The sequence below is a fragment of the Mesoplodon bidens genome (assembly GCF_964165515.1).
Source record: "Mesoplodon bidens genome assembly, chromosome: 13".
NCBI lineage: Eukaryota > Metazoa > Chordata > Mammalia > Artiodactyla > Ziphiidae > Mesoplodon > Mesoplodon bidens.
Window position 1 is genome coordinate 48,857,979 of NC_138169.1, and position 25,761 is coordinate 48,883,739.

Consider the following 25,761-nt stretch of genomic DNA (forward strand, 5'->3'; position numbering starts at 1 on the left):
TATTTTTACCCTTAGTACTTCAGAAATGTTTCTTCATTATGTTCTTGCATCAGTGGTTGTAATACCTTGTCTGTGGTGAGTTTCATTGTTTATTTTTTAAGAGGTAATATGCTTTTTGTATATGAGAGTTGTTACATGTTCTCTTTATCCTTGAAGTTCTGAAGTTTTAATGCTGTGTCTTAAATGTTTGTGTTTATTCTACCTGGTACCTAGAGTATACTTTTTTTTTTAGAGTGTACTTAATTGTTGCCTTTTTATGCTTTAAAATTTTAATCATGTTTTGGTATAGAACTTACTTATTGTATTGTGTCCCCAGAAGGCCATGAATTCTTTAAAGTCTTCTAAGAATTCCCACAGCATCTCATAGTTTAGCTTATGGGTTAGCATTAAAAACAATGTGGAAAGGACTCCCCTAATACAGAACAGGATACAACAATGAATGTGCTGGCTTTGTCGGTCAGAATTATGGATTGCAAGCAACAAAAAACAATTCTTGCTAACAAGCAGAAAATGAGTTTTTTTTTGGAGGCCATAAAGTAGTTTGTATAATCATCAGGAAGGATCTGGAAAAAAAAAAAAAGGCTGGAAAAATAGGCAGGGATTGGTAGAGGCTGGGCAGCAAAAACACACACAGTCATGCTATAAGAACATTCTACTTGGGATATGGCTGTGGTACCACTACCACCACTCGTGTCACCACTGTGACTTAGTGCTGATATAGGACACTGCTATTGCTCCCAGTGTATCATACGGATGTATCATAATCCACTCTGTCTTTGCATCCCAGACTCAAGATTCAAATTCACAGGCAGATGCATCTAATTGTCAGACTGTGGTTCCCAAATCTATACCTTAGCTGCTAGGGACTGATGAGAAGGTGTACATGGCCTCTTCACTACTGTAGTGGAAACATCTCCATTCACGTTTTCATAGTGACAATAAAGTCAACAAGGTTAAAACTGAATGCCACATCTCTTCCCACCTCCTGTTCCCAGCAAGTCTGCTCCCCCTTTCTTTCTTCTCTATGAAAGCCATCACCATCTTCATAGTTCTTCAAAGCAGGAACCTTCTTGTCATCATTAATGCCTTTTTGTATCTTTTTCCTTTTTATCCAGTAAGCACTGAGTTCTGCCAGTTTTACCTCCTTTTCTTCAAGTATTCAAATTCTCAAATATATGTTACACTTACATCCATTTCCACTGTAATTTACCCTGACTCAGGCAGTATGTGGGTTTGGGAAAGAATATAGATTAATGACAGGCCTAAAAGTCAGGCAGATGTATGTTTGAGTCTCAGTTCTGCTACTTACTATGTGTTTGACTTTAGGCAAATTATTTAACATCTCTCAATTTTAGTTCAATTGTCTATTAAAGGGAATAATGGCATTACAGAGTGGTTGGAATATTTAAATAAGATAATATGCATAATGTACTTAAGTACAGTGTCTGACAAAAGAAGGTGCCAGTTAATGTTAGTGTCTGGTAGTTCCTATCTTCTTGTTAAGTTGATACAAGCACCTTGTAAGTGGTTTCACTGACTCCAGACTTGCCTCCATGGAGAATCATTCTCCTTATTACATCCACAGCTGCTTCTTCAAAGGTAGAACTGGTTCATGGTATCCCCTTGAGTCTGACTTAGTTCCTGTGGGAAACAGATGGCATTATCTTAAAATGGGTGATTGAAGAAAGTTAGGGCACAATAAAAGAAAAGAACAAGGGATAGTGAGACAAATCGGGGATATCACCAGCAGGAAGATGTAACTATCCTTAGACTGGAAGGGCCAAGAAGAGCAGGGAGTGGTTATTGCAGTGATGTGGGCTCTGATTATAGGAGAAGGGTGACTGACAGACACTGTGACCGTAGGTGGTGGAACATAGCCGCTGCCAGCCCTCACCCCTGCAAGAGGGGAAAACATGCACATTGACACTCGCTCCGCTCTTCTTCCATCCACTGATCTCCAGTTGGTGCCTCCTATTGGCTGAACCCACCCATTAGTCAGAGGACAGAGGACCTCCATTGAGGAAACTCAGTTGTCAGCCTACTGGGTCACAAAGCTGGGTGGAGAAGGGTAAAAAGTGAATCTGGAGTTGCTAATGGGGAATATACAAAGTACCTCTTTTTCAAAAACCCTTTAATAGCTTCCCATTATTTTAAGAGTATTGTGCCACTTGCTTCAAGATCCTTCAGGCTTGTCTTTTGCTTATATCTCCAGTTTCATTGCTTGATTCTCTTACCATTGGCATTCTAAATGACAGTCATATAAAAGTACTGTTAGATCTTTGAATTTATCATATTGTCCCATATTTTGTCTTGACTTTGTACATGTTATTCCTTTTCTTTGTAAAATCCTCCCTCCCTACCCTTCTGTTTCTTTTCATTTGGTAAATTCCCACACTTTCTTCAGATTTCAGCTTCCTTTGATAAGTTTTTATACGTTCCCAAAGCACTTCATAGTTGGGACAGTATATTATAATTAGTTGTTTACTTTCTTGTTTATAATTTTTCCCGAGTGCCTGATACACTACCTCATGTTAAGATGGTGCTTATTATAGTTAAATAAAGTGAATGAGTCAAAGAAGATTTTTCAGAGGAGCTGTTAGAGCTAAGTTTTTAAAAGTTTTCAAAAGATCTGTAGAACTGCAACACTCCTGTCTTGATTTATTTCCATGTCATTGCTGAATTGTCATTGTACAATCTAGAGAAGGGATCAAATTTCCTGAGACTCAGTTGGAAAACCGATAGATTTTGAAAATCTGTGTCTACTGTCAATTCACTAGCCTCTTTTATTACTCTGAGATAATAATTTAATGAAATCAATGGCAATGAAAACTATTCAGTTCCTGCCATTAATATGTTAGGAGGTACCATGTGAATGCAATAAGATATGAACCTTGGCCTTTGGGAAATTATCATTAAAAAAACAAAAAACCCTTAGGGCCCAAGAAATACTTTTTTTGTAAATTTAAAGTTGCAAGGTGTAGTGGAAATTCAGTAACCTAAAAGTAATCTTCTTTTATGTTTGATTTTAATAAGGTACAGTGATGATCTATGAAGGCTTTCTATGACTCGCAAACCAAAAAGAGAATTATCTAGTGTATTGATTTACAACACAGATTGGAAATGTTTGCAAGGTAAATAATCTCCTTTATACACATAAGTAAAATATTTATAAGCTTAATGTCATAGCCTCCTTTTGAGAGTGTAGAAATCTGATATAATGATGGAATAGACTTCGTATATCAGTTATCATAAAACATTACTATTACTAAATTAACTAATAATTAACATAACAATTACTAAAGTAATGACTAATAATGGCTAATAACAGCTAATACTTATTGGGTACTTGTATACCTGATACTACACTAACTTGTTATATGCATTATATTGTTTAATCCTAAGAGCAAACTTAGGAGACACATTGTAGTATTATCTACCTTTTTAAATAAAGAGATTGAGATTTAGAGTGTCAGTTGAGTTTCTCTCAGTTGCAAGTGAAATGAATTTAGTGAAAACTAGTTTAAGCAAAAAGGCTCACAAAACTGAGAAGTCCAAGGGTGGACTTAGTTGTAAGTGGGTGTAGAGATATAGAGAATGTCATCAAAGTATTTGCTTTCTCTCCATCTTTTGTCTTTGTTTTTTCTTGGCCTCATACTGCAGACAGGGTCCGATAGAAGTCTTGGTCAAGATAAGATGGTTACTGCACCCCAAACCTGCATCCTCCAAGCTTAGCACACCAGCCTAAAAAGAATCTCTTTCCCTCCTCCTCATTATTATTATTGTTTTTGTTGTTGTTATTTTATTCAGTAAATGCCCTCCCAGGGAAGTCTTTACTTTGTCCTACTTGGCTGATATCACCATCCCTCACCGACAGCAATGGCCAGGATGAGGTGACATGATTGATTACCATACAGGGATCACACGCAGCAGAAGAAAATTACACAAAAGCACCAATAAAGTTGGAAAGTATACTGGGAAAACATTATAAATGCCATTGTCTGGGCTTTTGGAGAGGGTGAGTTAATTTGCTGAGCTAGTAAGTAGTGGAGCAATGATTAAAACCCATGTCTGCCCAACTTAAGAGCTCTAGATTAAGCATATTAAAGCTAGATACTTTCTTATTCACTTTCTGGTATTGTTTTTATGATATTTCTTTCACATTTTCAAGATGTTAAAGCCTAGGCAGCCATTGCGAAGATTCCGAAGATTTCTTTGGGGTGTTTGCTCTGGAACTAACTTTCCTGATTTAGAGGCTAGAAGTTACAATGGATGGTTTCTGTTCTGTTTTCCCTCACAGACAAGTTTCTTTAAATAGAGTTATATTCTAATGGTCTTTATATAATATTTATAACGTAGTTTAACACAATTCACAATCTGAATTCACAAAATACATAATTCTGGATGAAGCTTCCAGGTACTTTCTGGCGGCAAGTAAACATATTTATTCGCTGACTAAATGCCAAGTTTTCTTCACAGGGATGATCATGACCCTTAGAGGATGTTAGTTTAGCAAAATAGAGCAAACTGTTCTTTTCCATAATGTAAATCCTCACTCATTTCTCTGAATATTGAGATAAGATCAGCATAAGATAATGACTCTTTATTTCATATAGAATTCTGTGGACATCACAATCTTATTGCTGTCACTTCTTATTTATTCATTTAATGTGTCTTAGCCTTGTGGAAATTTAACCATATCTTCTCATTTTCTTTTTTTTTTTTTTTTTTGCCTCACCACACGGCATGTGGGATCTTAGTTCCCCGACCAGGGATTGAGCCCATGCCCCCTGCATTGGAAGCGTGGAGTCTTAATCTCTGGACCAACAGGGAAATCCCCATACCTTTTCATTGTGGATGAAGGTGGATGGCACTGAGTGTTGATGTTTATTCATGGTCTGCTCTAAGCAGAGATGCTACTGTGTATAAAGAGAAAAACACATTTAACCCACCAGGATCTTTAATGAGGAAATGAGAAAAATAAATAAAGACTGTTAAATATAAACAAAAATACTATCTATCTCCTGTTCTCATCCTTTCTCCAGTTTTTATATGTCTGTTTTACCACTTTTAGCTAATGCTATCTTCACAAACCAAGTTCTAATAACTAAATGGGCATAGAGGGACTGTCAGTAGGAAAAACAAAAATCAATGAGCAAATATGGATACTGTATTACCTTTTAATCTTCTAATGACTTTTCCCCCCCTTTTTCCAGAACTCACTATTAAATGAGCTCAGCTTCATGGCAGGAAATGCAAGATTCATGAAAGTTATTTTCATTTGTTAAAAGCTTTAGTGGAGAATGAGGCCCTTTTAAAATTAGTCCAGTCTTCCTGGTCCATCTTTTCAAGAATTGTCTCTTATTCTCCTGGTACTAGGTGATAGTCATAGGCAGCTTTTAACAAATGAAAGAAGCAACTTGAAGCACATTAAAGGTGTCATCCAGAAAAATGAATGATGAAGAAACAAGCAGTAGGACTTTAATAAAGCTTAGTGTTTCGTCATAATTTTCTTTTTCTTTGTGTTTCCGCATATACCCTTGATCTTAAACACCACAGAGGTTAGGGGCACAGACCAACCGCAGATTCGAAAATCTGTTTAACTTATAGTTGGTGCTCCCTACCTGCAGTTCCTCTGAGTCTGTGGTTCCATATCGATGGATTCAGCCAGCTGTGGATTGTGTCGTACTTACTGAAAAAGATCTATAAGTGGTCCTGCACAGTTCCAACCCATGCTGCTCAAGCGTCAGCTATTTTCAGTTGTGTTGGAGAGACCCTACAGAGAGAAAAAGATTGTTTTCTACTAAATTATTATTATTTTTTAATCTCTTCCTCTGTCTTTAATGAATGGTCGACTGGCTATTTTGTTATAGGCAGTAGGTTGGCGCAGGGTGGAACTTCTTTGCCCCTTGAAGTCAGGTGTTACCAGGTGCATGGTCTTATTCCCTCTAGTCAGGGTTTGATTCACCTTTTTCTTTCCCGGCTGTGTTGATCCCAGAAGCTGCTGACAAGGTGAAATTTCCGTCATCCTGTGTCTTGATTGGACATGTAGATGTGAATGAGGAATCAACATCTGTTTTAATCCACTAAGATTTGGGGGTTGGTTTTTACTGTTTCCTATCCCTGCCTGTCCTGACAGATACAGTCCTGATAGCAAAACAGATGTTTTTGTTCCAGGCCACCTTTTCCCTTTGTTTATGAGTCACTAAATGCTTCATTACATGCTTAAGAGGTAAGGAAGGCAAACAAGGTTAAGTCCCTGTTTTCTTCTTCATTGCATTAAATTGCTTTGTAAAATCATCCTCTCCAGTAAAAATCTTTGATATTTTTAAACCAGAAAACAATAGAGAATTTTCATTCACAGAAAATTCTTTTATATTCTCTCTTAAGATAATTCTGTTTATTTTTTTCCTGATAAAATAAGTGCTTTTCCTTCCATCTGTCTACTGAGGAGGACAGTTTTCTAACCAGAAAGAGTGGAACAATTATTGTTAACAGGGAATTGAATTCTTAAATAGTTGAAGAGATAGAAAAAGGGCACCTGGACATTTTCAACAAGTTCAGGTTCCCAAGTCCAGACAAAGTCTGTTTCACATTGAAAAGGTATGGCCAGATTTCCACACCACTGAGAAAAGGAAAGCAGATACTGTAATAGTACCTCCTTTCTTTCTTTTTCTTTCTCTTTCTCTTTCTTTCTTTCTTTCTCTTTCTTTCTTTCTCTCTTTTTTTTTTTTTTTTTGCCTAGAGGAGTGCTGGTAGAAAGGAACACCCCCACTAAGGGATTATATTTCCCAGTCTGTCGCAGAGAGTTCTGTCTCCATTTCCCTTCCATGGAGGGCTTGGTCACCCTCGGGCTATTTCCCACCAGTTTCCACTCTTCTCTAGATACAGCACACAGAAACTCCTGACAGCTGACAGACTCCCCATTGAGCCCTACCTTTTCATGTAGGAAAAGGGGGAAAAAATGAAGAAAACTTGTCTTGAAAGCCTGCAGACTTTCATACCACAAGGAATGTGTTGACCGTATGCATCTTAAACCAGGTGAACAATGTTTGTCCAGCCCTTGAACTCACCAGTATGCAGCCCTATCCGTTCCATGCTCAGAAGCAAAAACTCAAAACCAGATTTCCTAGAATTTTCTACCAGTCTTTTGCTCAAATGGCAGTGGAGTTGTTGATGCACAGTCCCTTACGTGTTAAACTGTAATTTTCAATACGGCATAATTTATCTGTAGGAGACATTGATTTTCACAATGAATTCCTTATCTTCAAAGTTTTTTGGCCTTTGTATGGGGGTGTACCTACTTCATTATAATTATTATAAGCAAAGCCACCACTGAATTGCTAGGGTCACAAAGCAGACTTTCATCTTCTCATTTTAACTCCCAACAATATGGAGATGATACATTTTGTTTTTATCTTCCCGTTGTACCAGGTAACCTACAGAATATTCCAGTATTTGTTCTCCTATAGGTTCTCTATACCTGATGGCAGGTGTAATTAGCTCTTAAAACCTGCACGTCAAGGTGGTTAACAGAACTCTCGAAGCTTTTTCTACAGATAGTTTCTACAGGGAGGATTTGATTCCTTGTGGGCTTAGTGCCTACTGCCTTTAGTTGAGTGAATCTAGGAGAAAAACATCTGGCCTAATTTATCTGCAGGAGTAATTCAATAATGCTGAATGGCAACCTCTAGGAAAAATCTAAGTAAGAGTTTCTGTAAGCACTAATTTAGAGTTGGTTAATAGGTAACTCTTATTTGTATTTCTTTCAAAGGGATAGATATTTTGATCACATTGGAGCTAATCATTTTTCTCATTCTGACATAAACGTGGCATTATGGTATAATGAGCTCCCAGCCTGGTTGTATGCAAAACTCAACTGGTAAAATCAGGACTGAGGATGGCTAAAAAGCAATAGGGACTATCTGATTTCATAAAGAATCTTTTGTTGGCAAAGGTAAGTTTTAATGTTCCATTGCCCCCTTAAAGAGACTCAGCCCATACTTCATATCAACAAATATGGGCTGATTGAAACCAGTTCTGTTGCTTTGTGCCCTGATAAATATGGCCTTCATTTCTCTAGCACCTAGTTTAAGAAACAGGACCAGAAAGGAGGGTTGGACGCAAACCTGGAAAATTTGGCTAATATTAAGGTGGGTAATACATCAAGTAGAATATCAAAGTAATTGCCCCAAGAATGTATTTAGTATAAATTGTGATGCAGATACTTTAATTATATCTTAATTACTTGAGTCCAGTAAATCTGGTGGCAGATCTTTGACTTGGCTTTTAGTATAAATAGTTACAGTAGATTTTTATGTATGATTCCAATTAGAGACAGGAAAGCACATGTCACATAAACCTTTTGGTCTATAGAAAGCCTATAGATCGTATTGTTAAAATATTAGGATACCTGCTTCATATTTTTTAAATGTTGGCCCTCTTTCTGAAGCCTGGGATTCAGAAGTTCTTTTAACTATTATTCATCAGAGTTGAGTTCTAGGTAAAGACTTCTTACTGCTAGAATTATTCATAGCTTTGCCTGGTGAGTTCCTAATTTTATATAATTGTTTAATTTTTTAACTGTTGTCTCTGGATGTTCAAAGTGCATGCTTGACAAAAGACTAACTCTGCATTTATGATTTTTATTTGGTTAAGAATTTTTAGTAATAGCTATTCTTCTATTCATCTTCTAAAGGAATCAAAAATTAACATCAGGTTTAGAAACAATCTGTTTTGTACATTTTTTTTAGGTCCTGTGAAAGGAACTGACTGAGGGCTTAATAATTGGTATAACAGACACCTTGGTCATGAACATTTGGTCACAAACAGTGACTAAAATCCAATTCTTACCAATTTAGTGAGAAGGAGAGTTTATTGGAAGACTTGTATAAACATAACCAGTATAGGTGAATGACGGTCCTCAGTAACACCTGGAAAGAAGGAATGAGTCTTTCAGGGCTCTCTGATCTTTGCTTCTGTCTGTATAGATGCCGTATTTTCTGTGTCTGGCTTCTTCTACATGACTAGGAACATGGCTTCCAGCAAGTCTCATGGTTTCATCACATGGCGTTATTGCCAGAAAGCAACCGATATTTGTTTTCTTGAGTTTTAGGCTAATGTATCCTGGGGAAGATCAATGGTTAACCCTCCCTGTGTCCCCTCCCCTTGCCATCACACCACCCCATCATTAGTAGGCAACTCTTCAGTATCTACAGGAATAGAATGGCTCCCATTCAAATAAAAGTATAAAATGGTATTTTTCAGAAGAAGAGAATAATGTGTCCACAAAACAAGATATTCAGTACATCACTTTTCCCTTGCCATTTATTTATCTTGTTTTCATTCATTAGGCAAGTTTTATTAAGTGCCTACCATGTGCCAGGTAATCAGAAATATAGCAATGACCAAAAAGAAAAAAATACCATGGTGATCATCACTTCTTCCATAGAACCTGACATATAATACCATCCATCACTGGAATATGGTAGGAAAGGGTCATTTCTGTGTAGACTAAACCAGCATTTTGAATGGATATGGAAGAAGACATGGCTTAGTCTCCTTCTTTTTAAGTCATTTGTAAGTAAATTAGATGTTTCTCACCCTTCCCTCCTCAACTATAGTAAACCAGAGGTTAAGTGTCTCCAGAGATGGTGATGGCATGTTTTATTGTATTTCATTTTGGGGTGTGTGTATGTGTGTGTGTGCGTGTGTGCGTGTTTGGTAAATATTTGTTAAATCAATGAATTATCAAGGAGGTGATGCTATTGTCTAACTACAGTCAGGAGAAGAGTTACTATTAACTGTAACAAAGCAACCATCATTGTTTTTGTCATTCTTCAACATTTAAGTGGTCAGAGTCAAATAATCCCATATAACAAAGTCATTTTCTACAATTATCTCAAGATGTATTTTGCAACTAATTCCTTCTGGCAGCTACATCTGGATGCTGTGTCATTTCAGGCTAGTCTTTGAGAATAACACTGAAGAATTCCCCTGACTCAGATTGAATGATGAGTAATCTTTGCTTTGGAAAAAATTCAATATACCTGCACTTTATTTTCTCCATTGTGCTTTAGAGTATAGGGCATATAACTCTTTCTTTGGTGTTTGAATATTTATTTGTATTTTGTTTTGGAACTGATTTTAAGTTAGTTATTAATATTATATGATAGATGTATCTATTATATAAGTTGCATAATATAGAGATTATCTTCATATACAGTTTAAAGATTATGAAAGTAATTTGTGCTTCTAAATACACAGATATTTTAAAAGTATAAAATTTCCTCCTTCTGCTTTTGCTTTTCTGCCACTCTCCAGGGTAACAATTGTTAAGTGTTTGAATATTTTTATCTGGTGTGAATGTGTGTGTGGGGGGGTTTGTGGGTGTATTTGTATGTATACCACATGTACTTGAATATATACCTCCTCTATACATATTGTTCTTTTTTAAAAAAAAATTATTTCTTTGGCTGAGTCGGGTCTTAGTTGCAGCATGCGGGATCTGTCGTTGCAGCGCACGGGCTTCTCTCTAGTTGCAGCACCCGGGCTCCAGAGCACGTGGGCTCAGTAGTTGCAGTGTGTGGGCTCTCTAGTTGTGGTACACAGGCTCTAGAGCGCATGGGCTCAGTAGTTGCGGTGTGCAAGTTTAGTTGCCCTACGGCATGTGGGATCTTAGTTCCCTGACCAGGGATCGAACCCGCGTCCCCTGTGTTGGAAGGTGGATTCTTTTTTTTTTTTTTTTTTTGCGGTACGCTGGCCTCTCACTGTTGTGGCCTCTCCCGTTGAGGAGCACAGGCTCTGGACGCGCAGGCTCAGCGGCCATGGCTCACGTGCCCAGCCACTCCGCGGCATGTGGGATCTTCCCGGACCGGGACACGAACCCGTGTCCCCTGCATCGGCAGGCGGACTCTCAACCACTGCGCCACCAGGGAAGCCCCAGAAGGTGGATTCTTAACCACTGGACCACCAGGGAAGTTCCTATTGTTCTTCAGCTTGCTTATTTTTAGTCATCACTTTCTTGTGGATATCCTCCTGTATCAGTCAGTACATATTTTCTTTCTAATGGCTGTGTAATATTTTGTGGTATGTACGTGCCTTCATTTATTTAACCGTCTCTCTCTTACATTATGTCTTTCAAAAAAGTGTTTTGAATGATGCTTTATTGAACATGCAGGAAGATTTGAGGATTTCTGTAAGAAAAATACCTAAAGACAGACTAGGTTCAACAAATGGGACCACCTACCTTTTACATTTTAATAGTACTGCTAAATTACCCTCCAAGTAAGTTTGGACTGTTTGCTACAAGGTAGCATATTGTGGTAGCATATTGTGGTGGTGAAACACTTGGAGTTCAAGGGTGTGAGTTTGAATCTCCGCTCTGCTTGTTACTTGGGACTAGCCTGGAATAAGTGAATTAAAATATCTGCATCTTAATTTTCTCATCTACAGAAAAATAATACCTACCTTGATAGGTGATTTTGAGAACTAAATATGTTAACATAAGTCAAGTTCTTAGAAAAGTGCCTCGCCTATTTTTATTACAAAATGCTTTCTGGCGTTATGTAAGTACTACTTGCTATTATTAAGGTATTACTGAGCACCTTGTAAGGATTTCCAAGATAAGGAAATTTGGGGTCTCAACTGATTGCTTCTTCAGAATGTTATCCTGAGGAGAATGCTGGCTTTGACCAGAGACTTCCATATGGACAGGTGTTTAATCTCCCACATGTGGACAAATATACACATTAAACTTCTTAATTTTTGTAATATCTTATTCTACCATCTGCAAATCTGCTTTTCAGAGTTGTCATATCTACCTATAGTAGTAAAATATAAATAAACTCCAAGTCGTCATTAGGGTATATACTCTTAATTTAATCATATTGGACCTTGGGAATACTACCTAACTGAATTATTTCACCTAATTAGTCTCAATTATTATATTGTTATGTTATGTTTAGATTTTATGAGAGGTTCAACAATAGAATTTATATGTGTTCTGTGTTTGCCTTTGAAGGTCCTGTCTATTACCACCCAGTGCCTCTGTATGAATTTCCATATGAGATGATTCTCTTAGTTTAGGAATAGGAAAACCTTATCTACTCTGATAAACCAGTGTCTCTATGCTAACAGGAGTTAACTGATTGTCTGCCTCTGCATTTTAGCTGCCTTGGAATTGGTACCATGTTCTAGTTCACAGTCACTGCAACTTGATCATCAGGCATGATTTCTCATTTTTGAAATATTTCACTGTACTTTTCTTCTTTAAACTAATGCATAGTTTTAAAGGAAGGTGTGATAAGGAAAGTAATATAAAAGTTATATCCACTATGTTTTAGATGGGATAAGAAACGATGAAATATGAGCTTGATGACAAACAAGACACTGAAAAAATCTGCATATGTGATCAGGAGTGCTGCTGATAATCATGGGGAAAATCACAGAGAACAGGGGATCAGTTGTCCAAGAATTGAACCACTTTGTAGCTGTGTGACTTTGGGAGAGTCAAATTTAACACTTCTGCGTCTTAGTTACCTCATCTGTCATCTGTAAAATGAGGGTGATAATGGTGTCACCTAAGTATGATAAGGTGGTTGTTAGGAGGATTAAGTAAGCTTGTATGTTAGAATAAAGTTTGATGCAGAGTAACTGTTGTGTATTTTCTATTGTTATTATTATAAAAAGAAGGAAAGGAAATATTTTGAAATTACAGACTGTAGATCTTTATCTCAACTCACAGTAAAATTCTAGAGTGCATTATTAAACAGAAATGGGAGTAGTGATCCCTGAAAGGCATTATGGATTCTCTAAGTTAATTCATGTCCAATTAAATTTATTTATTTTTGATAGGATTGTTAGACGTACAGCAGGAGGATGCGCCTGTTGGAGCTAAATTTCAGCCAGTCATTTGATGTGGTCTCTTGTGGGACTCTTTTAAAAGTGATGGGCAAATATGAACTGGGCGATAGTATAATTAAATGAATTTTTAGCAGATTGAACTTCTGTAGATGAATTATACCGATTGGCTAATGAGTATCATTCTGAAAGGAGATCCCAGTGGCAGCCACATGGTTTGTCGCTTTGTTTTTCATTGCATTATTCACCTGTCATGAATAACTTGGAGGAATCCATCAAATCATGCTTGTCAAATGTGTGGATATCAGAAAATAAAAAGGGAAACTGAACAGTTGGACAAGGGAATAATGGTTCCAAAAGAAGTTTATAATCTTGGATGAACAGCCTGCACCTAAAAAGATGAAATTTAACTGGGATAAATATTTCTCAAATTTGTGGATAACACAAAATTTACCTGTTACCTTAAATAATCAGGTATTAGGGAATAATAGGATTTCAGAGCCTGCAAAAATGGATTGAAACAAACACTAGTGCATTAGAGATACATTTATGTCTGGCAAGTTTGGAAAATACACCACAGAATTATGCATGTGGTTTCAGAAGCAAATGTTGAACGATCTGGAAGTTTTAGTTGATTGACAGTGTGAAGACTGCTGAAAAAGAGCAAGTGTTGTGTTAGGTTGTATTAACGTAATTATACGAGTTAGAAAAAGAGAAGTAATAGTTTTACCCTACAGATTGTTTCAATCAGACTACATTTAGAATATTTATCAATGGTATTTAGCTTATTTATCTCAATGAGTATAATTCTTAAAGATGTGATTTACAGGTGACGTTGGCAAACTCAAGAATATTCAAAGGGTGATTGGGAAGGTAGTCTGCAAGCTATTTTATATGGGGACTGATGGAAGAAACCAAGGATCCATTAGCCTGGGGATAAAGGGAGGCTGGGCCCCTAATAGTGTTTTCAAATAGGTGGCAATATATCCTGTGAATAAATTATTGGATCCCATTTTAGAAATTCGTGTAGCACAATTACCTTACTTTAAGCTTTTATGATAGCAAAGTGCTTGTAATTGAATATTAAATATATGTCACATTCAAAGGCAAAAACTAGGACTACATAGTAGAAGTAATAGGAAAGCAGAATTTTTACCTGACACACAGAAGAAACTTTTTTAACAATTAGTAGGTTCTGAATAGACTGTTTGCATATTTTTGTGGTATAAGTATTTCTTCTTCATTAAAGGGCTGTCTGACTTTTTAAAACAGGTTTTGTATGTATCATCATTTAAATAATTATTAATATTGTTCTTTTACCTGTTTTAGAACATTGTAGAAATTCTAGGTGTCTTTCACTTTCATTTTCTTTCTGTGTGTAAAAGGAATATAAACTGTTTGGAAAGCTTAGAAACTTACTGAGGTAGAACAGGGTTGCCAAAATCCCATAGGAAATTAGAAGTCAACTCTCAATTGCATAGAATTTTATCTTCAAATTCAGGTAGTGATCACGCTCTGAACTGTTCCAGGCCTCAGAAAGCCATCTCTCTACTCTCAGCTCTCCTCGGGTTTTACAAAGCTGGGCAACCAAAATAATTTAACTGTAAGACAGAATTTCCTTCTGATGAATATTCTATGATACTATGTGTCATAGTTGCAGGAAAGTTTGTCTGTACGTATATATTGTTGGAAGTAAGTTGTTGCTGCTGATATTCTCTATTTTTACTTGATTTGTAATACATGCATAACAGGATAATTTGTCCCCGCAGGGTGCTTGTCTTCCTAGGTAACAGAGCAGTGTCCAAAAGAGTGCCGTGGTGTATAATCCCTCTTGTTAAACACAGGGAGGAAGACTGTGGGGTGATGAAACCAGGCACCACATGGTGCAGGTTTACGTCTGAATCCAGAGGGAATAAATTTGGCTGTGATCAGGTGACAGGGGGTGGCGATATGTGTCTAACCTGATTTGTAGAAACCCTAGTGCAGTTTACGCAGGAAATCTCAGAGACACCCCAGGTAATGCCCATCATATTTTTTTTATAGCTCTCTTCTTTGTGTTGAAAAGATTCCTGTTTCTAAGCCGTGCTCAAAGGGGGCTTTTCCCCCCCCCAGCCAGTAGTATTAGCCAGTGTTTACTAACACATGTTGCTGTAGGCAGTCAGTTGGCATACGGAAATAATCAGTGCTTTTACACTTACAATCGCATTTAGTCCTCACAACAATTTTATAAATGAGGAAATGAAGAAACTGAGTTCAGGAATGTTAAATATCTAAGATCAGACAGCTAGTGAGTAGGTGTTCCTGCTTCATCTGACTCCAAAGCTCATAACCTTCTTTATTATTCTATAAAAATTCCTAATATATGGCAACTCCAAACTAACTTGGTCTTCATGGAAGCCTACTTAGTGGTGCTATAATCTGATGCTGCAGACATGAATGAGGACCAAGGACTTCGATCTCATGAGGCCTGCAGTGTAACTGGAAGAATATCCTTAAACAGATAATGTTAATTAACGACAGGTGCTACCACGGGAAAGTACCGTTTAAACCATTATCTGAGAGTTCAAGGAAATATCTGATTGTTCTTAAGTGTGAGATTGCTGAAATGGGGATTGTGAGGTCGATATTGCATATAATATTTTGACTGTAGGCCCACAGTTTCTGTAAAAGCCTTGTGCTCAAGACAATAAGTAACTTAACTTAGTAAAAGGAGCAAACTTCAGTGTTGGCTAGACCCATCACTTCCTAGGTGCCAGGTCTCAGAGGCACTCTATCTTCTTGGACATCTCTTTTTTCTGGGTGAAATAGGCCTGATTCTCAAGGCTATTATAACAAAAATCTTTTAAGTCACACATTCACATATATTACTATAGCATGTGATTTCCCCATAAAATGCATGCAAGTAGAATAGAAAAATAGTAAACATCACCCTTAAACCCTTAACTAGTAACCACATATGTTAGGAGCAGACAGCAACCTAATTGAGGTACAGATATTAGGTGGTGGGCAAGGTGCTGTTACTTTCTGTGTTTAATTTTCTCGTCTGAATACTACCAGCCATTCAAATTCATGTCTCATCAAAATGACATGGACCTTTGAGGTATCTCAAGAACAGTGGAAATAGGGAATGTTAAATATATGAATCCAGGGGTCTGTTGTAATACAAGCAAAACCTCTGGAGACTTAGCACGGAAGAGTTGTCTAATACGTATTAACTGCTTTTATTGTATTTAAACATTGTCATCATCAATATCATAATGTGTACAAGTCCTGTCCTTCCACTTGGTAGCTTTATGACCTTGGACCAATTATTTCAACTTAGTGCATCTCAGAGGAGGTTAACCCTGCCTCTTATATGCATCTCACTGAGTTGTTGTCAGGGTCAAAAAAAATATATATATATATATATACATACATATGTATATATATATATATATATGTTGTACATAAGCAAATGAAATAATATATGTTGTGTGTAAACACTCTGTAATTGTAGAGAGCTATATAATGGTTTATTGTTATAACCTCCAAATCCTTTACCTAATACATGAGACCTTAAGTAGCTAAACATTTTAATGAACTGCAAATATGGATTAAGGGAAGACACTTTAATGTTAGAGAAAGAGCTAAACATGTATCATTGCTGTGATTTTAAGTTGTAGAAATCTTTTTATTTTGCAGTCAAGTAAGTAAGCTCAGAAAATTTTCTTCAGGGCCTGAAGGACCAAGACTTCAACCATTAGATGAACACTGGTCTAATGTGTTTATCTTAGGGATACTGGAAATGACTTTTCTGAGTCAGCTTGAGTAAGCTTTAAAATGTTTGATACATAGTATTCCTGGACCAGAAAAATGCGGAAAGGATGAACCTAAAACAGAAAAATACATTCTTAGCATGGCCTGTGTCCTCAGTGATTTAGCAAATATCTCTTTCCTTCTCTTAACTATGTTGCTATCCTTGTCTGCAGGTTTCTTTTTCTCCTCCTACTGGGGCATGTAGAAGTCTGGGAGAAGAGGTTTCTGGGACAAGAGTCTGTCTTGCCTCAAAGTTCTAAGAATCTAAATGTCTTTGAGAGAGGCTCTGATATAGTTAGTCACATTAGTAAAGAAGATGACATCCAGTGGTGTGTTTGCCAGTTCTGCACATGTGTTCATATCCTCTGAAATGTACAAGCGAATCCATTGCTAGGGAGGCCACTGATTGTGTGTGTGCTTTGTGTCCTTAGCCGTGGAAATTCCACTTTTGGGAGAGCAGTGCTGAACTTGCAACCTGTTGGGAGTAAAAATGCGGAAGAAAGAAGATAGTTGAGAATTACGAGGCCTTTAGTGCATGAGAACGAAGCATGAGAGATATATAAGACACAACTCAGGGAGACAGAGTCAAGTGGAATCACAAATATAGCTCTAACACGGTGGAACAATTTGTTTCACAAAGAAAGAAAGGGCATTTTCTGTAAAGATTGAACACTGTGACAGACTCTGATTTGTATAGAAGAGACAGTGATATCTGGCCAATGGTTTCTGATTACAGCCTTTTCTTGGCAGTGCGAGCTCTAATAATTCTAGCTACAGATTTTCTTAGGGAAACAGCAGTTTTAAGAGCCTGTTTTTGAGGAAATAAATTATAAAGCATTTCCATTTTCAGCAAAAATTTTTTTGAAAGGGACTAAAAAAGATCACTTTTTTAGCCAAAGTAAATAATGTAGGAGAAAGAAAACATAGAGCTATTAGAAAGGAGAAACAATTCACGGTATTTGTAGAAAATATGATCCTGTACTTCTATACTATTAGAACTATTATGAATTCAATTAGCTGTTCATATAGATAATAATTATCACAGTTCAATGGCTTTTGTATGTATTAGCGATAAAATGTGAGGATAATTTATAAAAAAAGTGTATTCATAGTTGCAACCCAAAATATAAAACACTTAATAAAAAGCTTATTACAGCTTATAAAAGAAAACTTTAACACATGGAACAATGTGTGTACATTTCCTAAAAATTTAATTAGATGTCTCATTTAATTCCTATCTAAATTTCATCTGGAAATATAAAGAAGTGAACAATGAAAAATTTAAGAAGGAGTAATGAGAGCTGTGTCCTATCCAGATAGTGAAGTGTATTGTAATATTACAGCAATTTAAACAGGGTGGTGCTGGCACAGGAATTGATTGAAAATCAGGGGAGCATAGCAGGACCCCTGGATGAGCCCCAAGGATAGTGGTTTGCAGTTTATTTCAGAGGCCCTGAAAATTCCCAGAAGTGCCTTCAGCCATTAGAGGAAGTAAGTTCTGGGGGCTCTGAGCCCTCTCATCTCTACCTCAGCAGCAGCTCTGCTTTTATGCATTTTATATACTGGGTTCCCACATTTATATATTGGTTTCACATCCAAAAGAGTTTTCATTGCCCTAATATTAATGTATGCCAGAGGATGCCTCACTAACCATGACCGGCTTATGAAACAAATTATGTTGGGTAGTCTTGACTTAACATTAATAGGAGGTGAGAGCTTAAGTTAGTTCTTCACCTGGGTACAAAAAGATACATTCCAGATGAATTAAAAAATGAAAACATAGAATACCGGCAAGAAACATTTGCAGATATTTACATGCTCTTTGGATAAAAGGAACTTCTAAATATGAGAGCAAATGAAGTCATAATAGAAAAGTCTGAGGAGTAGTTCATGTGACAATAGAAAACTTTATGTATCTCCCTAAATATCCAAAAAATAACCAACAAAAGGAATAAAAATCTGTTATTAACATTCACAACAGTGAATATGTCTTACTATATAAATAGCTTTTTACACATTAATGAGAAAGACAGAAATATCCCATGTCATATCCCATATGATATTCATTTGAAATGAAGTTTTTGTTCTCCTTAGTATTTACAAAAATATAATTAGAGTAACAATGAATTGCAACTTCTTTGTCCTACTAGGTTTGCAAATATTGCTAAAAAGATAAGATTTAATACTGGCATATTTGTGGAGAGAGAGGCAGATTCATTTCTGCTTGGTGAGAGTATAAATTGTTAAAATATTTCTGGACACAGTTGACAGTGTATCAAGAGACATGACAGAGCTCACATCCTTTTGACCCAATAATATTCTAAGAACTTTACATTCAATATATTCTTTGGAAATTTATTTTTATTAATGAAGTTTTAAAACAACGTAAATGCCTATCTTCAGTTAAGTGTTAATTATGATGCCCATTTTGAAGAATTTAAATTACATGAAGAAAAGCAAGACAGCTAACTATGCATACATGTACTTTATATAATTATAATTATATTTTAAAAGTATGTATGAATAGAAAAAACCTAGAAGGAAAACACAAATATTAGCAGGGGTTAATATTCTTGGTTGTAAGCTTATGAGTGCATTTTGTTTTCTATAATAGAGGTATGAGTTTGCATTTTTCCAGTTCTTACAACCAGAAAACAAGATGATTTTATTAATAAATAATTATTATCCATGGCAGACTTTGAAATTGGATTTCCTATTTTGTTACAATTGAATCATTATTGACCAAGTCAGTTTGAACCTGTTTTGATTATCCGAAATATTCATTGACCCTCTTTCTAGAAAAAGCTTATTATGATACATGACCTTAAAAATTGTGGATAACCCTACTCCCTTCCCTGCTCTATTGCATCCTTGACCCCTGTTTCTAAAGAGGTAGGTACAAGGTGGAAAACAATTGGAAGAACACGTTAAATTCAAAATAAGTGTTACATAACCAGGAAGACATATTCAAATACTGGTTGTATTTGAAAATGTCAAGAAAGATAATCCAGGGAGTATGATTTTGCAGGACGTATGAAACCGTTAACACCTCATAGCCAAGACATCAATCGTTGGGGCGTGGGCAGTTCCTCAGTTTAACATTTGGGGCTGTAGTTTCACTCTGACTGTGGCTTCTTCCCACTGTCCTGTTGGAGTATGGCTGCCTGCGAGTCTGATCCATGTCTCTGCCATGTGTCATATTATTTTGATGCTATCCATGTTTTGTTCTGTGAAAGTAATCTCTCTATCTTTTGTTCTCTAAATGTTCCCACAGCTAGTTCAGTGAAGCTTGTTCACATCCAGGACCCTCTTCTTCTCTGTCCCCTTTCTCTGTCTTGCAGGAACTGAGGGTGGCTTCTGGTGTTTGTGTGGCTTCATCATTTCCTTCCTGCCTCTCATCCACTTCACGATGTAATTCTTGGCACTTTTACTTCTTTGTAGAGTAGGATGTGATGTCATAGAGAAGGGGACAGGGCTATCCAAATTCTCTCAATTGCTGGGAGGAGCTGCCCAGGTGTGCTGAGGGGCCTGTACTCAGGAAGAGAAACAGGGAATCCTCCACAGTGAGTAACCCCACTTTCGAGTGTGCCCAACTTTCCATTAAAACGTTACCCAGTACACTGGAGTTTCCTCTTCGGCCCTTTCTAGATTTAATCAGTTTGCCTTTTGGACATTCCCAGTTCAGCTCAATTTTCCTCCTTTCTCTCCCTTCTCCTCTGTCCCCCTCTTTCTGCCATCCCGTGCCTCTCCCCGCCAGTTTCCCTCTTCCTTGCTTGCTTACTTGTGTATGTCTGTGTCTGTTGACCTTCTGCCCATATCTTCTGTGAGAGACCATTAGTGTCCCCAGCGTTGCCTATCATTTGGGGTGATACCCACCCTGTATATAGTCCATGTGACCACAGCATCTCCTTTCAGTAATTCATAAGTATGCACTGTTCTACTTACAGTTCTTCTTATTTTAAAAATTCTGTCGGCTATTTCATTTTCATGTCTGTATCTTTCCTGCCTTTCTTTGTGACCTAATCTTTTCCCCTTTACAGCTCTATTATGCAGTTTCCTTCTTGCCTTTTTTTTAACCAATATTTTTACACTTTAGTCCTCTTCCTATACAGCTATGCCTATGTGTCTTCCCCCCTTGACCGTTCAGCTGTGAGGACAGTTTTCCTTCTTTCCTACTGACATACTTGTTGCTACACTCTCTTTCCAGCGTAGCTCATATTTCGCTATTCTTTAAAGAATTACCAACTGCAACTAAGAGACTGATCCAGACTAGGAAAAATGGGGAAATTTCCTGGGAACTAGAAAGGGGAGAACAGGAAAGTGGCCCTAATGGTGAGGTAGGGCAGGCTGTGTATGTAACTCACTGGAGAGCCTTGCAGAGCAGGACCTTTGCTAGTGACCTAGCTGAAATTTAGCCATTGATCGTAGAAGAGATCACAGAGCTCTTTTGAACATATTTGGAAGCCTTTTTAATTTTTAGTTTTTAGAGTGACCCTGTTAATTCTTAATAATTATGAGAATTCTGGTCTAATATTCATAATAATCATAAATTAGGACTCTAGAATTATTAAGTTGCATGGGGCCATGACTTGTGCAGAAGCTCCTGTACAGAAAATTTAAGTAGGTGTCATCTACCCTTGGAGGAAGTCATTGTGAAGATGTGTGTGCACTTGTTTCTTGTACCCAGAGGTGGTCCTGTAGACCTTGTTGGTGAGCAGTGTGGGCACCGTTGTTTACGGATTTCACTACATGTAAAGTCCCTGGGTAAATAAAAGGGTCTTGCTTTCCAGGGCTGATGGTCTAATGCCTGTGGAAATAATTAACTATGTCCCATATATTCCCCATACTTTGTTTTAAGAAGTTCACTTCCACTCAAAAATAAGTAGGACAGAATGGGAGAGAAAGAGAATAGGACTCAGTTCATAAAGCTGAGATGGGCTGAATGGGAAGAGGAAGGGATTTACTTGAAATGAATTGGAAAAGGCAAAAGAAAGGAAACTGAGCTGAACTGGAAAAAACACTGTAATGAGATACTTGGGTTTCTGTATGCTTTTTTTCCATTTTGGCCATGAAGGGTTTTTATTTATTCTATTAATATAAGAGAAGTTGATCAAAATATGAATCCAGTGAGGTTATTTCTGACCAGCACTTTGTTCTCTGCTCTTGGTGGTATACAGGCTCATGTTTCCAAGGTCTTAGAAATTTAAGAAACATTTTAACAGCCTGAAAACATGACTTTAACCATAAAATGTCAGCAATTTTTAATAAAGGAAATTATATACATTTATTAACTTGGTGTTTTTAGGTTTCACATTTCTTTTTTTGGTGTGTATGCGTTTGTGACATTTTTGCAGAATGACCCCTATATGTTGCAGAAATTGCCATAGATGTCCAGAAAAAAAATTATGTTCTCACTTTGGACACCTGATCTGTGTGATGGAACCTAATTTTGGCATAACAGCCTTTTTAAAATTTTAAGGAAACATTGCATGATTCACACACATTTTCATCTTGTATGTTTCTATGCAGTAATCTAGGAATCTTATGTTTATTTTTATTTTTTTAGGCACTAGAAAAACACCCCAACTCACCAATGACAGCAAAGCAGATATTGGAAGTCATTCAGAAAGAAGGGTTAAAAGAAACAAGGTCAGTATTCATATTTACATTTTTTGTTTTCATTGATTAATAATTGCTACTGATTGCAAAGTATTAGGGGTATCTAGATTTTGATGTTGTAGATGATTGTGAATTAAGTAACTACCTGCAGATTCTTTTGTGACTACCAAATATTTGGGTGACCCAAGATTTCCTTGGAACTACCTGTTTGCTTAATAAATTAGACAGATTGATACAGAGTGTACTTCATGAACAAAGAGCAGCACTGTGTGAATTAGCCTCTAATTGGAGTTACTCATCTTTCTCTTTCTTGTAAGAGGAGACTTTCGTTTCTGAAAGTGAGTAGTGAAAGAGAAACTTTTTTACAGTCTTAATAGATAGATCCCAAGATATAAGATGAGCTCACTCTGATAAAATTCAAAGTGCCAACGAATATGGTTGAAAATTTAGTCCTCGTATTTAGAATTACTCTACTTGGAGCATCATTAATCAATGATTGAGTCTTTAAAAAATAACAATTTTTTTGAGATAGTCATATACCATAAAATTTGCCCTTTGAAAATGTACAATTCGTTGGTTTTCAGTATATTCACAAAGCTGTGCAGTCATTACTGCTATCTAATTTTAGAACATTTTCATCACCCTGAGATGGAACCCCATACCCCTTAGCAGTCACTCCCAATTCCCTATTCCCTCCAGCCCCTGGCAACCAGTAATGTACTTTTTATGTCTGTGGTTTTGCCTATTCTGGACATTTCATATAATTGGAGTTATACACTATGTAGCCTTTTGTGACTGGCTTCTTTCATTTAGCATCATGTTTTCAAGGTCCATCCATGTGGTAGCATGAATCAGTACTTCATTTCTTTTTGTTGCCAAATAATATTTTATTGTATGGATATACTATATTTTATCTATGAGGATTATTTTTATTTAGTGATGAATTTTACAGTTTTGGCTTTATCCAGCAGTTTAGGATCATATAAATGATATTACTCAAGGAGGAAAAAAAGTTTGTTACAGGGTAAAATAACCATAGGGCTGTCACATGTGTATCTACTCATCCTTGTTACATAGAGTGAATTTTTTTAATTGTATGAAGTTGTCTACCTGTAAGCCATTGAGAAGGCAGTGGTCTCAGCTTGGTGAAAATTAAATCTGCTGAGTTACCTTTTGAATCTGATCTTGAGATAGAACCTGCTGAGAGAAATCAATGTCCTCCCGAGGCCAACTTTTCCTAAAAAATTGGTATTACCTGTAATTCCCGTTACTGTAACATGTGAATCACATCAGCTTCTAGCTGTTTAAAATGCATCTCTTGCAAGTTTAATCCATGAACATCACAATTTAGTGGGGTAGAGGATACCTAGGCTCAATTTTTCATCTCTGTTTTGGAGGCTTTTTCTGCCTGTTCTGAAGAAAGAGCCTGAGCTAATGTAACTACCCTGTTTGCAATAATTGTTCCTCCACAACATGGAGGTAACACTGCGGAGGGAAGTTGCTGACAGAGCCTAAGCGCTATTCAAGGGGATCCTTGCTTCTAAGCCAGACGTCAGTGTGAGGAGTTAGGGAACAAAATGGGGACACCTGGAAATTAATTTTCCCCTTACTGCCTGTCAGAAACCCTGAAAATATTTATGCCATTTAGAGAGCACTGGACATGTTTGTGCTACAGCCAAAAGAAAAAAATGGGGTAAAAATCTAGAGATCTCAGCTCCTGTCAGATGTGGGCTCTGAGCCAGAGGAACCCGAGAATGCAGGCATAAAAAGCTTCTCCTATAAGCAGACATTTGAAATTTGTTCATCATGATATTCTTCTCCAGAGGAGTGACTAGGCCACTATCAGCTATTATGTACCTTGAGATATAAAACCCCTGTACCATGGCCATGAACAGCATCTTAATTACACTTATCACTGTAACAATATTTTTCGTATTTTTTTCAAGATGCTGGTCTTCCCAGAATGGTATATTAAAGGACTCTAAGTATATGTTAACAAACAAAACACAAAGCAGCTTCTTTAAAGAGCAAGAACATTGAAAAGGAAAACATACCCTATTCCTCTAAATACAACCCTCCCTCTTCATCCCCTCCCCCATTATTGTGTCCTTCTGTGAATAAAAAAAAAAATTGTTGTTACAAGTACTGATGAACCCATATAGGACTATTGAAAGTACCTGCAAGGAATTCACAAGTTGAATAGGAAAGGGACCAGGCAAAGAAAGAGACCATAGTTCTATTTTAAGTTCTACTCTGTAAAATCAGCTCTGTGCAAAGGGCTCCAGAATATGCATTTTATGTTCTCATTTCTTTCTGTTTCTTTGAATTCTCCCTCCTGTCAGTTGTGACAGTTACTTATGGCTGGTATATCTGTGACTACTCTCCCCTTGTTGTCTAGTTTGCTTATTAGACTCATCTCTAAAATGAAAATAGTGGGAGGGTGGGATAAATTGGGAGATTGGGATTGATGTATATACACTAGTATGTATAAAATAGATAACTAATAAGAACCTGCTGTATAGCACAGGGAATTCCACTTCGCTGTACAGTAGAAACTAACACAACATTGTAACATAACTGTACCCCAATAAAAAAATAAGTAAAAAAATAAAAGTAGTATGTAGATTCTGAATGAGTTTCAGCTTTCCTACCTGTTGTGTATATTGCTTTAGGGAGCAGATTCTGACATTTATTTTGCCTACTTAATGTACTCTTTTGCTACCTTCCAAATTCTTAAATGTTTTCCAAGTATTTATGGTAGCTGAGTAAATTAAGTGTAACTGTATCTATTTTTCTTAAGTAAAGTTACATTTAGAAAGTCCATCATCATAAGGTCAAACATAGCTGTTTCATTTCTAGATGTTTATTAATGATGTGTTTTTCAAGATGTGCAGGCTTTCAGATATGCCTGATTAACTGTAGGGGAGTGACGTGTGAAAGTTACTGATGTGTCCATAACCTTCCAGTGGTCTCTATGAACGAGAGGTCACGTTAGTGGCCCTCCCCCAAACAGTCCGCCACTGCGCCTGGCATTTCTGGAAAAGAGAAGATTGGCCCCTTATCCATCATCATTCCAATGCCATTTGTTTTAAAATAACACCATTTGTTTCAGATACTGGGTTGGGGGGGGTTGGTGGCCCTTCATTCTGTGTGTCAGGCAGATCTCCTTTAACACTGACCTCACTGGACTGTACATTTGTCCTTGTTTGTCTTCCCGCTGGTCTGTGAGCTCCTTAAGGGCAGGGTACCCAACACTCCTGGCACTCAGAAGATGCTCAGTAAATATTTGTTGAGTAAATAATCTTCCTCAAGATGTTAACTTGCTGGTCCTTAGTGATGATTTTGTCTTGCATTTAGAGTTAGAAGCTTCTTTTTAACATTACAAGTTGTATTTTTCATCCTATTTTTAATTGTTTGTTTTAATCAAAAGGAATCTACCAGCTTTGTGGGAATTCCATTAAATAGATGCATGCCGATAGCCTCTGGCAG

The 25,761-nt window shown here is 37.0% G+C and overlaps 1 protein-coding gene across 2 annotated transcripts in view; it reads left to right on the plus strand.

Annotated features, from left to right (window-relative positions):
- Positions 1 to 25,761, plus strand: part of ASXL3 (ASXL transcriptional regulator 3) — a gene marked incomplete at both ends in the record, with an annotated part of 167,871 nt that overhangs the window by 9,089 nt on the left and 133,021 nt on the right. Inside the window, one exon of one of the 2 annotated variants that reach the window (XM_081252364.1) lies at positions 22,220 to 22,306. In XM_081252364.1, the coding sequence (XP_081108490.1) occupies positions 22,220 to 22,306 (87 nt within the window). The remainder of the gene's footprint in view (positions 1 to 22,219; positions 22,307 to 25,761) is intronic. The other variant, XM_081252365.1, reaches the window with a different exon arrangement.